Source organism: Hemicordylus capensis, chromosome 5 (assembly GCF_027244095.1).
Source record: "Hemicordylus capensis ecotype Gifberg chromosome 5, rHemCap1.1.pri, whole genome shotgun sequence".
Taxonomy (NCBI): Eukaryota; Metazoa; Chordata; class Lepidosauria; order Squamata; family Cordylidae; genus Hemicordylus; species Hemicordylus capensis.
In genome coordinates, this window is record NC_069661.1 from 100,922,298 (window position 1) to 100,936,903 (window position 14,606).

A 14,606-nucleotide genomic window follows, 5' to 3' on the forward strand; every position below is an offset into this window, starting at 1 on the left:
AAGTTCACTGGGAAGTAAATCCATTGAAGCCACTGGAACTAAGGACGAAATACATTTGATTAGGAGTGGGATGTAAAGGCAAAATACAATAGTCTCTATCAAAGCTTTAACTTACACTAACTATTAAAATGTGCATGTTTGGAGAAATGGTCCAAGTAATGGACCCCATATAATTTTAGTATGTTGAGTAATTATTCTGCATTATTTCTCAGTGTGATTTGATAGCCTGCAATTAAGCAAGGCTGCAATGAAAGGTATAGGTGTGCCAGTAACTGAGAAAGCAAACAAGTTGTTCTAGTAAGAACTAATCAGCCTACTTTCCTTTCTCTGTCTCTACAACTGGACTAAATTTGGTTCAAATTGAGTTCCATAGACTAGATCTCTTGCACCTCAGATGTTCATGCATCTGCCATCTCGGATTGGAGTGGATGACATCATTACAAACTACACCATTGAGGTGTCCCTGTGTGTCACTCACTACAACTGTACCAAATTTGGTCCAAATCTGTTAGACAGTCCTCAAGTTAGTGCATTTGTGCCTCAAAAATTCACATGTCTGCCATCTTGGATTGGTTGACACCATCACAAACTATGCCATTGAGGTCTTCCCATGTGCCCCTACAGCTGTAGGAAATTTGGTTCATATTGATTAGGCGGTTTACAACTTAGCTCATTTGTGCCTCAAAAGTTTATGCATCTGCCATCTTGAATCAGGGTGGATGATGTCATCACAAACTATGTAGTTGAGGTGTCCCTATGTGTCCCCACAGCTGTAGCAAATTTGGTTCAAATCAGTTAAGTGGTACATAAATTAGCCCACTTGCACCTCAAAAGTCTACACGTCCACCATCTTGAATCAGGGTGGATGACATCATCACAAACTATGCCATTGAGTTGTCACTGTGTGTCAGTCTTACAACTGTACCTAATTTGGTTCAAATCGGTTAGACAGTCCACAAGTTAGCCCACATGAGGCTCAAACATTCACACATCCACCATATTGGTTTGGGGTAGATGACATCATTACAAACTATGCCATTGAGGTCTTCCCATGTGCCCCTACAGCTGTAGCAAATTTGGTTCAAATTGCTTCAGTGGTTCACAAGTTAACCCACTTGCGCCTTCAAAGTGTACATGTCTGCCATCTTGAATCATGGTGGATGACATCATCACAGGCTATGCCTTTGAGGTGTCCCTGTGTGTCATTCCCTGCAACTGAAAAAAATTAGTTCAAATCGGTTAGACAGTCCACAAATTAGCCTGCTTGCACCTCAGATGTTCACGTAAGGGCCATCTTGAATTGGAGTGGATGACACCACGACACACACCACATCATTAGAGCATCCCTATGTGTCCCTACAGATGTAGCAAATTTGGTACAAATCAATTAGGCAGTTCACAAGTTAGCCCACTTGCGCCTCAAAAGTTTACACATCTGCCATCTTGAATCGGGGTGAATGACATCATAACAAACTATGCCATTGAGGTGCCTCTTTGTCCCTACAACTGTACCCGATTTGGTTCATATTTGTCCAGGTATTGTGAAGTTGATCACACACACACACACACACACACACAATGCTGGGTGATCTCATAAGCCTACTGGAAAGTAGGCTAAAGATGACATTAATAGAAATCTATCCAATATTTGGTCCATACACTCTCTTCAGTGGGTGGGCAGGATTCCTCCTTTGCTTGTTTCAAATTCTGAAAGGAGTGTTCTGAACAGCAGTGCAGGATAAGTTTTAGGATTTGATAGATTCATTTATTTATTCATTCAATTTATTTATTTATTCGATTTATATTCTGCCCTTCCTAAAGTGGCTCAGGGTGGTTTATATAAAAATCAAAAACATATAATAAAACAATTTAAAAAACAATTAAACCAAATTAAAATTCAAACCAGATATTAAAAGCCAGGATAAGAAGATAGGTCTTTTAAGGCTCTCCTGAAGGCCTCCAAGAAAGATAATCCTCTCATATCCATGGGAAGCGTGTTCCACAACCTAAGGATGACAGCTGAAAAGGCCCAATCCCAGGTTGCCACCAGATGAAATAGGGGCACTCAAAGACTGACCCCTCCTGATGATCTTAATGAGCAGTGGAGATCTTGTAGAGAAAGGTGCTCTCTCGGGTAACCTGGACCTAAGCCACTTAGGGCTTTAAAGGTAATAACCAGCACTTTGTACTTTTTCCGGACAGAATTTACTGTCCTGTACTTTAGATGGCTGCTGTTGAAGCAAAAAAATGAGCAGCTCATTTCAAAAAATATGCACAAATGCTGAGGATTGATTGATGTGGGGCAGTGACGTTGGACAGTAAGCCTGAAAATTCCTGAAACTATTCCTGCCAAGCCTATTGTTCAGAATGCTGATGGATTGGAGCCCTCTTGCTTCCTCAGAATTCCAAACACGTAGATGAATTCTCCCATCCACTAGGTATGTGTGAACAGTTCGAGGGCAGTTCAATTCGATGTTGAACCAGTTTGGTTCAATGGTACTGGGGTCAAACCGAATCCCCCCTTTTCGGTCCAACTCCAGACTGACACACACACACACACACAAACACACACACACACACACACACACATACACACACACCCGATGGTTCAGGAAGTTCCCCCCTTTTCTTTGATTTTTTTTAAACCTTTAACCCCTTTGGGGGGCTTCCTCTAGGCCGTGGGGGGTGTCCGTGAAGGTTCCCCCTCCCCCCCATTGGCCTCGATCATCACCACCGCAGCCCGTTTGGCCGCTCTTTTGGGCCTGTTCAGACCTCCGTATGTTGGAGCTGTGGCCATTTTGTCTGTGGCCATTTTGTCTGGCATGGCCCAGGACCTCGCAGAGGCTATTTGCGCATGCGCAGTGGCCATTTTTAAAAAAAAGTATGTTCAGAATGCTGATGGATTGGAGCCCATTTTTTAAAAATGGCCACCATGCATGCGCTAATGGCCTCTGCGAGTCCTTGGGCCATGCCAGGCTTCACAGAGGCCATTTGCGCATGCGAGGTGTTGGACAAAATGGCCACCACGCCAACATACAGAGGCCCTAATGGGACCAAAAAAGCAGCCGAATGGGCTACGACAGTGATGACCTTCGCAGCCCCTCCACCACCGCCTAGAAGAAGCCCCACGAAGAGGTTAAAGGTTTAAAAAAACTTTTTAGCATTGAAAAAAAAATCTTGCAACCCCCCCCCGGGGTGTGTGTGAAGGGGTGCCAGACCAAACTGGTCCAGTCAGGTTCTAGTCCGGTCCGGACTCAAACTGAACCGAGCCAGTCGATTCCATGCACGTCCCTACCATCCACACATTGGACAGAGTGTATGAACCAAGACTCATATTGTTCAACCTGATTAAAGCCCTTAGATACAGCAGCAATACAAACTGCAATAAATAATCTGTATCTTAAAGTCTAATTAATTGAAGTGTCCAAGAGATGGAGTGATGAGTGGGTACATTTGTACTGAAACGTCTTTAGGTTTCAGTACCAGCTTTGTGTCTCTATGAAAACATCAAACAGTGCATCATAGATCTGAGGCTGAACTAGGGGATGCAGGTGACAGTGGGACTGAGCCAGCAAACTGTATGGCAAGAGAGCAGTATTATTGTTGCACACTCCCATGCATGGAAGTGCAAGTGTGTTCTTCCCCTCTGAGCTTTAGCTGCTTGTATAAAGCCTATTAGTTTATATAGACCTTCGTCTAGTTGGATGGAGAGTTGTGAAGAGATTGCCTATTATACGCTACCATCTGTTCTTGTTTTTCTTTTTCTATATTTTAAAAATACATAAACTAAGTTTTTAATTGTATTTCTATTCTGTATTCTATTGTGTAGATGCAAATAAAGCAATTCAGTCTATTCACTGGATTGGATATGATCGCAACTAAAAACTCTTTGCCCGACAAAACACAGATTGTGGGAACCACCGGGCTCACAGGCAAGCCTGGTTTCCCCAAAGAGGGTAACCCGCTTAAATACTCCTCCCCTTAGCCCCGGTTAGTGGAGCAAGTGCTCCACTAACCCGGGTTTTCCAATCGTGTATTGCCACGGTGTGGCTCCACGCCGTGGCAACACACAAGGAGACCCCCATCGTGAGGATGCAAGCAGCCTCCCAGGTTCGTAGCAAGGTTGGAGTGGGCCCAGAGACAAGATTTTAAATGGCCCTCCCCTCACTGATGTAAAATTTTATATGCCACAATAGAACATCATCCTAAAAATTTTTTTAAGGTTTTGTAAATTGTGGACAATGCAGGTCATTTAATGGTACTAGAGAAAGACTTGCAGTTCTGGTAGCTCCAGGTCTTAACACTCACATCAATTTTGGAGGATGAATCCAACTGAAGGAAGCCCGGGCGGGTGCGCGGCTGGGGGAGTCAGTCAAGTGACTTGCCTCTGGGGGTTAGGGTGGCTGTTGGCATAAGGCTGTTGGCCCCCAGACAACTGTCTCCCCTTGCCCTATTATAGTTACGCCCCTGGTGTAGCCTTGATCGTCTGTGGGGAGAGAGATTGTGAGACTCACCTCCTTGTTATGCCATCATGTGAATTTATGTCAGTAAAGTGGTATTCATTGCATTATGGGACATTATCAATGCAAAGGAAAATGTGTCAGGAGCAGCAGAGCACAATCAAAATCCTATTCATCCTCAGGGGTTATTTCTGACCCACTGCCAGCAGAATATTACTCCAGAAGAAAGCTAAGCAAAAGCACTCCAGAATCCCAAATGTCAGTTCTCCCTTTAACCCTTCAGCTGTTCTGCAAGTCACACTAACTCAGTAATCAAGCACAGTGCAACTCCAAGAATATACAAGTGAACACACATCACATATCCAACTATGTGGAATGGTGTTATTGATAACCTGGGGTGCAAGACCCTGTTTGTTGAAGCCTTCACACACACACACCCTGATTGTTCCCTTTTAAGTTTCTGCTGTCACTGTAAGGACAAAAAGGTGGCAACCTCATTCCTGTGTGGCACTGTCACAGCTCACTTCACAATTGATATTGTGCTGCATATGGTGGAGCTGGTGGCGGGACTGATAATCAAACCCCAGATCACTTCTCTGGTAAGTCTATGGGGCTATTCTTATGATCACAAAAATCAGGCTAGGAAAATCCTAGCCCGGTTTTTGTGATCGTAAGAACCACGGGGCTCGCAGCTGAGCCCGGTGGTTCTGGAGTGGCTAACCCGCTCCTGTAGCCCACCCCTTAGCCCGGGTTTGCGGAGCGAGCGCAAACACAAACCCAGGCTATCTGCTTGTGAGTAGCCGCGGAGTGGCTCTGCGCCATGGCTACTCATGAGTAGACCCCCGGCCGGGAGGCTTAAAAGCAGCCTCCCGGCTCAGGGGTCTCCCCAGTATGTCCCGCGCGCTCACGCAGGGCATACTGGGGCTTCCAGGGGCTGCGCAGCCGCCAAGCTCCCCAGCCCCCACCGGCTCTGTCTTGGAGCCGGCCATTGTGTGGGTGGCCGATATGGCCACCTAGGGCTCCCTGCCCGCTCCTGAGCGGGGAGCGCGGGCTTAGCCCGCTCTTCCCACTCACTTCCCAAAACCGGGTCTCACGGATCATGAGACCCGGTCCTATGTTGCTTTACTGAGCTGTGGGCCTTGGGAGCTCCTTCACGAGTGGACCACATAACCAGGAAACTTTGGTCCTACGCATGGGCCTGGGTTGGAGCTAAAGAGGTATTTCATGGACTAGGCCTCTGGTAGACTACATAAGTCTGTCCACTCATGGAACCTCCTTTTGCAGCTGAGTGGTTTCAGTGTTGCTCTCTGACATGGGAGGTTTGGGCTCTCTAGTCCTGCCGCCTCTCCCTTTTCCAGCTAAACTTAATGTAAAATTCCTGAGGACACATCAACCTCTTCCAGTCATTGAACTCAGTCCCACATCTTCTGATTCTCATTGTAACCCCTTTCCCCACCATCCTACCAGCCAACGCACACTACTGCTTCCTGTGGCCTTGCTCTTTGCTGTATCCACTCTTCCTTATCCCAGGGCTCTCCATCCTCTCCCTTGCAAAATGCTTGTCCCATCACACATACAAATATATGAGCATTGTGGGGAGCCGAAATAGGAGTGAAATCCTTCCCCTACGAAGCCTGTGGCCTACGGGTTTTACATACACACCTCCTAATCACAGAGCAGAGGACGCTTATGATGGAATAGGACTGTGATATTTTCCTGGCAGCCTGCTAGTGCATTCTGTGTGGCAGAAGATATGGGATGGGTAAAGGTCAAGTGTGCCTTTGAGTCGGTGTTGACTCCTGGCGACCACAGAGCCCCCCTGTGGTTGTCTTTAGTAGAATACAGGAGATGTTTACCATTGCCTCCTCCTGTGCAGTAGCATTTCAGCATCTTCCTATATCGCTGCTGCCCGATATAGGTGTTTCCCATAGTCTGGGAAACATACCAGTGGGGATCCGAACCAGCAACCTCTGGCTTGGTAGTCAAGCCATTTCCCTGCTGCGCCATTAGATGGCTATGGGATGGGTAGTGTGCATTATCTTGGCATTCCCCTGCCTGACACTGCTGTATGGCTGGTGCCTTCCATGCTTGGCTCTTCAGGGTGTGGTGGAATCAGCATGTGTTGGTTGCTTCCAGTCACTGGTAATGTGTAGCTTTAATGGTGAGTAATTCCAGGGATGCTGTGAGAGTGGCTGTCCATGTGCTACACTAGCTTTTGTTTTTACTGCACATATTGGGCTTTTGACTTTGCTACAGGGTAAGCACAAGATCCCAACAACACTGAGCTGACATTAGCACTGGCACAGCAGTGGCCAACACAGCAAGAGCACAAGACTGACCTCCTCGTGTTTTTAAATTATGTGGCACATGATCTTGAGCACTGAAAAAGGGGACCTCGAAATGTTCCAAGCAAATAAATAATAAATCAATGCCACACTCAAACAATTCTTGCAAACTGCACCTAGAAAACGAAAAACTCTTGTTTTTTAAATTTGCAGTAGTTGTAGAAAAATGTAGATAAAAATACATTTTGCTGTCAGCAGGTTTTTGTTTTTAGTGTACTGACTTTATACCTCACTCCAAGTTCCCATTGAGTGGCTAAAGCCTGCCCTGGCAAGAATCCATATGCTAAAGGATTTCTTGTTCCCTTGATATGACCGACACTGGTTTTTCTGAAAGAGCCATTAATTCTATCTTGTCTCTACAGCAATAAGCAGGTTTAATTGATTAGCTTCTTTAATGATTTTCATTTATATAGCTGTGCATGTGTGGATTTAAAAGACAGGTGGGGCTAATTCCAGAGAACTGCCACACTTGATATCAGAATGGCGTCCAGTTTAGAAAACAATTGAATAATGACAACACCTTTGTAGTGTCCAGTGAACCAAAGACAGTTTAAATTGCAAGATCCATAGGGTGGGCAGGAGCGGCTCATCCTACGGGGGTGGGGGGAGCACCAAATGAGCTGCCTCTGCTTTCCAGAGCTCCGTCTGCTCCTCTCTCCTTCACCCTGTGTTGCCTGCAGTTAATTACACAGCTCTACCTGATGAATTACCAGCCTGCAGGGCACTTTCCAGGTTAGCTGCTCAACAGTGGCAAAATGCTTCCGTTCAGGCAAATCACATCCAAAACATAAATAGCAAAGCGCCCAGCACGGGGAGCAGTCTCGCAAAAACGAACAACCCCCAAAACAGCAACTTTTAAATGCTGGATATACAACATTATAGCACTATATTGCAGCAATAATATTCAAAACAAGGCATTGGAAATATGAACTGCACCTGCTGTCATTGTAGGGACTGTGGTGTCACAACACAGGAAGTGTGGAAGCACACATCAGAGATATGTCGTCACCCCATTGCAGGGTCTAATAGCAATAGCACTTACATTTATATACCGCTCTATAGCTGGAAGCTCTCTAAGCGGTTTACAATGATTTAGCATATTGCCCCCCAACATTCTGGGTACTCATTTTACCGACCTCGGAAGGATGGAAGGCTGAGTCAACCTTGAGCCCCTGGTCAGGATCGAACTTGTAACCTTCTGGTTACAGGGCGGCAGTTTTACCACTGCGCCACCAGGGGACTACACCCAGGTAGAGCAGGGCAAGAGAAGGGGAGCAAATGGAGCTCTGAAAAGGAGAGGCTGCTGTGCCTCCTTTGCCCACCCCCCCCGGCTCATTAGGACAAATCACTCCTGAGGGTGGCAGAGGTTTCCTTTGGTTATATTACTTCATTGTAAAGTTCCCTGTCCAGTGCCATATACACAGGTGGTGTTACATAAATAAATAAAAACAATCAATAGTGTATGCCATTCTTTAGACCTTGCTGTACTGGGAGGCAGGAGAGCGGGGAAAGGGATGAAAGCAAATTGGCAGCCTTCCATTGCTACCTGCTGCTGTTGAATTATCAGTTGGGAATAAGCCCATCCCTCACTTTCCAACTGTTTAAGAACCTGGTTTCCATTTCCTTTAATGGGAGTGGAGTGGAGAAAAGTCTAAAGTGTGTTTTCCTTATAGACGACAGTATCTTTTTTAATGTATGGAGTATGGGAATTGGCGGGGAAACTGGAGGTGAACAGGACCTGGACAAAATATATGTTTTGAGAGAGCTGTATTTTGGGAGAAAGCAAGATAATAGGGACAAGAAAATGTTAGTGAGTGGAATTATGTATCATTTTTATTTTTTGCTTCAAGCCACTTATTAGATACTGACGAAACTGCTGTAAACCACAGTAAACCCATAGGGCATGGGAATGGGGAATAAATATAAAGAAAAAAAAAATTTTTTAAGGGGCCTGTGGTTTTTACAATAAGTGGCCATAGGGCAAAACAATGAGGGTATTCTCACGATCAGTGGAAAGCGGGCGAAGGGAGCTTAGCCTGCTTTCCACGGATCATGGGAACCACCGGGCTCGCTGGCGAGCCCGGTTCCCCCAAAGCAGGTAACCCGCTTAAATACCCCTCCCCTTAAACAGGGTTAGCAGAGTGAGTGCTCCACTAACCCCATTGTTTAAACTGTGTATTGCCGCAGTGCAGCTCCATGCCACACCAACACACAAGGAGACCCCTGCTGAGAGGCTGAAACAAGCCTCCCAGCCCTGGAGGTCTCTCCAGGATGCCCCATGCACTCACACGGGGCATCCTGGAACCTCCGGGGGCCACACAGCCCCCAATCCCCACAGCCCCCGCCGGCTCCATGATGGAGCCAGCAGTCATGTGGGTGGCTGATTCGGCCGCCCAGGGCTCCCCTTCAATCGTCTGCAGGGAGAGCGGGATAAGCCCGCTCTCCCCGCAGCCTCCTTTAGGCGAGTCTCACTGATCGTAAGACTCGCCTCAATATGATAGAACAACGCTGGTTTACAAGTCATTCCCTCTATCCAGGAAGTTTTTCACATGGGGCTTTTAAAGCATTTTAATTCACATCTCCTCTGGAATGGAGATTCACATATCAGCCGGATTTACCCCAAAGTTCCTGCGAGTTACCCGGGAGCAGTTCACACACAATTTGGGTTTTTCACAGCACAATAGAGTTTAGCCTGATCTATATCCGGGGTAAAAAAAATCCACTATTTGCATTGTTTTGGGGGGGCAACTTCAAATTTACAGTAAAGCCTCCCAGTAAACTCGTGGTAAAGCCTGCTGTGTGTCACAGTCCCAGGCAACACTGGTACTGTATTTCTCTGAGGGGGCCTAAAGAACAGAGAATTCATAGCACCCTCACCAAACTATAATTCCCATTATTCTCTTGGTGACACAATGTCAGTCAAGCAAGTATAGAACCAACATAGGTTTGTAGTTTAGATATGCCTGTAGTTATTGATGGTATAAATCAACTTTACATCATGCTTACATTCCGTCTCTTTTTCTGCCACAGTCTTCTGGCTCACACTGAGGTTGCTGTCTTACAGTCCTAACAAATTAGAAAGCAGCTCCCTAATTTACTCCTTGCTGCTTAGTCTTTTAAAGCTGCAAATTATGAAGCTGTTTTTCATTCAAAGGTGTTTTTTTTTTAAAGCACTTTCTTTTCCCTCCTCTGGTTGGTTGGCTTGATGTTTTGTGCTTGCCGCCGCTAGCCTGTGGCTATCATTGCATCCCTGATTAGCAAGAAGCTTGACATATTTTCATTCCACTCTTATTAATCAGTGAAATTTCTCATGTGTGTGGTTTTGTTTTGTTTGCAGGGGGATTTTAGGAACTCTGCTAGCTGTGATCATTATTGGATGGTGCAGCCTATCAGCCTCCAAAATATTCACATCTGCTTTGGCTATGGAAGGACAGCAGTTTCTCATTGCCTATCCCTGTGTTTTACTCTATGGCCTTTTTGCACTTCTGACTGTTTTCTGAGCTGCATTTTTGAGCCAGCCTCTTCTATCATATCTATATATTTAATGCAAAGTCAGTTATTTTGGATAATCTTTTGGAGCACTTATTAGAAATGTTGTTTGTCTGTGATTCCCTGGGTCAAAATACAACTTTTTCCAGCCTGTAATGTTCAGCTGTTTAATGAATTGAGTATCATTTCCTTCAGAATGTCTTCTCTTGTTTGAAATGTAAACCCAGGTTTTGTGCACATTCAGTCAGCATTCTTAAGCTGACCAGGCTGCTTTGTAGGCGGGGCTAGACATGTTCACAAAAGATGTTTAGTGTTATCTCCTTAATTAAACTTTCATTGCTTGCTATGTAGGACATGATCAGATCATCTGACCAAGCAGCCTTTTGTTTGGTATCTCTTCTAACCAGGTCTCTTGATTGTTTATGTAGTTGCTGTTTCCTATCCAGATCTAAAGCCATTTCTTGTTTCTGGAGGTATTTGTTTTGGCTGGTACTGCAAACGATGTTTCCCAGAAGACAATGCAATAATGCCACACTGCCATAGCACATGTGTCAGCAGTACGAGCCAGGAGAGCACTCCCAGAAAGCACACAAGTTCCCCCCACCCCTGCTGAATACTCATCAAGAAAGTTTGTAATCACTATGCCATTTTCAAATCAAACCAACTTGAGTTTATTCATCACTAAGGTCACATGCAGACAAATTAGGTATCAAATTAAAGCACAGAATGTATAAATATGTCAAAAAATTGCACACATCAGCCAGATGATTGCCAAAAGAAACAAAATGTGAATCCAATCTGTATTCTCCAGAATGTATCCAGTTATTAGATAACATTCTGACCTCACTTGATTGAATTTTTATTTGTGTCACACACTGGCCTGGGATCACAGCCTCCAACTGTCTCCCTTCCTCTAATCCTGTTCATAGGCTGTGGAAGTGGCCTCAGAGGTGCTTGGGAGGGGTATAGTTGTCACCATATTCCTCCACCAGCTGTCAGGGAGAGGGGTAAGACTGCTCTTCACTGGGAGTCTCTTGGTCCAAATCTCTCCAGACCTCCTCATCCCTGGCCGTCCAAGCCTTAAATCAAGACCTGCAACCAGGGCAATCCCAACCACCCTCTCCTGACTCCACCCTCTCCAATCTAGCTGCCTGCCTCCTCCCTCCTTCAGCTGTTGCCTGCCTGTCTTGCCAGCTGTTGAGGCCCTGCCTTCTCCTCTATGCCACCAGGAGGCAACCTGTTGAGCCATGCTGGACCATCCATGGTCTGTGGGTTCCTGGGTGTTCTGGCTCTCCCTGGCAACCGTGTAAGTTCCCAGCTGGCTGTACCCAGGAGCTGTATTGCCTCCGTCTTCTCAGCCTCCCAACTGCATGCATATTCGGGCCTCCCCACAGCCAGCGTGAAGGCCTTGTATTTATTTATTTTTATTGCATTTATATCTCACCTTTTCTCCAAGGACCAAAATATGTCATACATGCTTGCTTTCTATCCCCATTTTATCCGGATGACTGTCCTGAGATTAGGACTAGGATTAGGTTAGGCTGAGCTGATGGGCCTCTGAGGTATTATAGAATATTTATGAACATTCCAAATGCTCAGAGTTTTGTTTTGTATATAAACTGTCAGCACACAGTGCCTAGGGACAAATGGGGCTATGCTGTTGATGGGAAGGGGTGCAGCAAAGAAGAGGTTCAGTACTCACAGGAACCATTAGACTGCATATGTGTGAATGGTTGCATATGTGTGAGCGGTGTGAAATCGTGTACACACTATGAGCAGTATGTGTTTATGAAGGGATGGGAGAGTAAAGTGGGAATGGACACAGAGAAGATACTCATTCATACACACACACACACACACATACACACACACACACTGCTGTGACTCTCCAATTGTTCTATTCACTGAATGTTTTCTGTTTCCCCCTCACCCATCGTGCATTAAAGTCCATTAGCAAAATTAGATTATATGATTTACATTTTATTTGTACAATGGATGAAAGTGAAATACGACCAGGAAGAGAATGTTAATTATTGTATAGTGAAAGCACTAAGCTGTAAGCAGCAGCATTCTCATGGTGATTATGTAGAGCCACTCTAATGTATAAAAAAGCCTTATGAATGTAAAGACACCATGAGGCATTTCACAAGCAAAGTGTACTCTAGTCTACACGTAAGCAGACATCTAGTCTGCTTAAACCATGTAGGTCACTAAAACATACTCCCCTTTTTAATTATAATAAATTCTTATCATGCCCATATCATCTTCAATGGAAGGAAGGGCCTGGTCAACCGCTGCTGCTGCTCCTTGGGGAGGAGCATCAGCGGTGCATGGCTGAGGGTGGGGAGGTCTCTGGGGATAGGGGGCTGCAGCTTGGCCAAAAGGCACCAGAAACACTGCAGCTGCAACCAAGAGGGGTGAGGGGGATGGAGTAAAGGGATGGAGGAGTGACCAAGAGGGGTGAGGGGGATGGAAGCAATGGGGTACAGGAGTGCACCTCAGGTGAGGGTGGAGAGATCTCTAAGGTGAGGGGGGGCTGTGGCAGGGGGTGAAGTGAGCAATCGAGTACTAGCGCGCAGATGCTCTGCACGAGTTAAGCTAGTTCGTTAATATTACTACGGACAATTTGAAAGGTAATTTACTAACTTAGTTATGCCTGAATCCCATTGAAATGAATGGGGCATGACTAATTGTCCTGTTGGTTTCAATGGAACATTAGCATGACCAACTTTATTTGGATTGGGACATATACATTTTATTTATTATGGTTGCTATAAAATGTGAATATTGTCTTGGACATGTATTAGGCCTGTGCATGGTGGAAAATGTCATATCTGATCTGACCCATCAGAGAAATATGGGTTCCGTGCTATTTGGGTCTAACACTATCTGTAGATCTTTCTGATGTTTCTAGCCCAATATTGAGACTCCTTCTTGTGACACATACACTTTCCCTTCTGCAGTATGCCCTTTCTATTCCAGGACAGCAGTGAAGTATCCATTTATGGCAATAAAGAAACCTCCATAACCCCATGTGTTTATGTGTGTGAGGGATGTCTGAAGCCTGCAGTTGCAGATCTGATGTAATAAGGAGTTTCTTGTAAAGTAGATGGGAAATGATAGTGTGCAGAGAACCAGAATCAGCAAGCATCTGCACTTCATGGCCCTTAAGGTTAACTTGACAATGTATAGAAGCAGGCTCTGACTCTGTCATACTTAAAACACTGTCAGGAAGTGGTTCATCTACCTCATCCTTATCAGATGGTAAATCAGTAATGGAATGGACAGCAGACTTGGAAACCTTAGCAAAGTGCCCCATTTTCTTTGCAACTGTTGCAAGTGACCTTCTGTGCAGGACAGTGAGCAAGATTGGCTTTGTGGGCAGAGTCTCAACACTGGTAGCACTGGTGGATCAGAGTCTCCATATAGGTAGCACTAGCCTCTCTTGTGCTGCTGCTGTCTGGAACAGTGCCATATGAGAAAATTGAGCTTGGAAGGATTTGCACTGAACAGTCTGGATTTCAGAAGGTAGGTTTGGGGGTGCCAGAGAGAGTGATTTGCACAGTTAAGAGCATTTTCCACCCTCCTAGCCATCTCTGTAACTTTATCCAAGGTACGTTTTCCACTCCAATAGTAGTTATTCATGCAGTTTGGAGCAGTTTGTTTTCATAACAATCTGATCCCTGATCATGTCATCAGTAAAGTTGGCAAACTCACAGGTTACACTTAAGGCATGCAATGCTGTGATATACTGACTGATAGATTCACCAGGCAGTTGTGATCTAGAACTGAACTTGTAATGTTCAGCAATCGCATTCAAAATAGGTTTGAAATGATCATCTGAGGCTTGGAGAGCAGCTTCATAAGAACTGGCATCCCCTTCCAAGTTGACAGGAAAGGGCAAATGATTACATGTTCTCTGGCATTCGGGGGCCCAGGCAGTGAAGCAATATAGTCTTCTGTTTTGCTGGAGTAAAATCAGGGCTCTGTATAGTGAGAAGGTAATTCCAGAAACAGGACCTCCATTGTTGCCAGAGAAGAGCAGGTTCTTCTGGGGTGGACAAAAAATGGTGGTGGTGGGATCTGAGCCATGCTGAAGTGGGCATCCAGTGAATAACAAGGTGCAGGATGGATAAGGAAAATGTACCTTCAGGGGTTGTGAAGGTCAGCAAGCTGGAGAAACAATCAGCAGCAGCAACAGTAGAAAGCAGTACAGGAATGTAGGCCCAGTAATGCAAGGAAATGGGATTGCAGGAATATTCACAAGCTTTGCAGCTCACATGCTTAGTTAGTTCAAAATCTCATCGCCAGA

At 45.3% G+C, this 14,606-nt stretch overlaps 1 protein-coding gene across 12 annotated transcripts in view; it reads left to right on the forward strand.

Moving 5' to 3' along the window:
- The window catches only part of YIPF7 (Yip1 domain family member 7), a 66,159-nt gene extending 55,502 nt beyond the window's left edge, over nucleotides 1–10,657 (forward strand). For 11 of the 12 annotated variants that reach the window (XM_053251484.1, XM_053251488.1, XM_053251483.1 and 8 more), the window contains one exon: nucleotides 10,143–10,657. In XM_053251484.1, the coding sequence (XP_053107459.1) occupies nucleotides 10,143–10,394 (252 nt within the window). In that variant the 3' untranslated portion in view covers nucleotides 10,395–10,657. The remainder of the gene's footprint in view (nucleotides 1–10,142) is intronic. The other variant, XM_053251493.1, reaches the window with a different exon arrangement.
- Nucleotides 10,658–14,606: the final 3,949 nt, after the last annotated feature.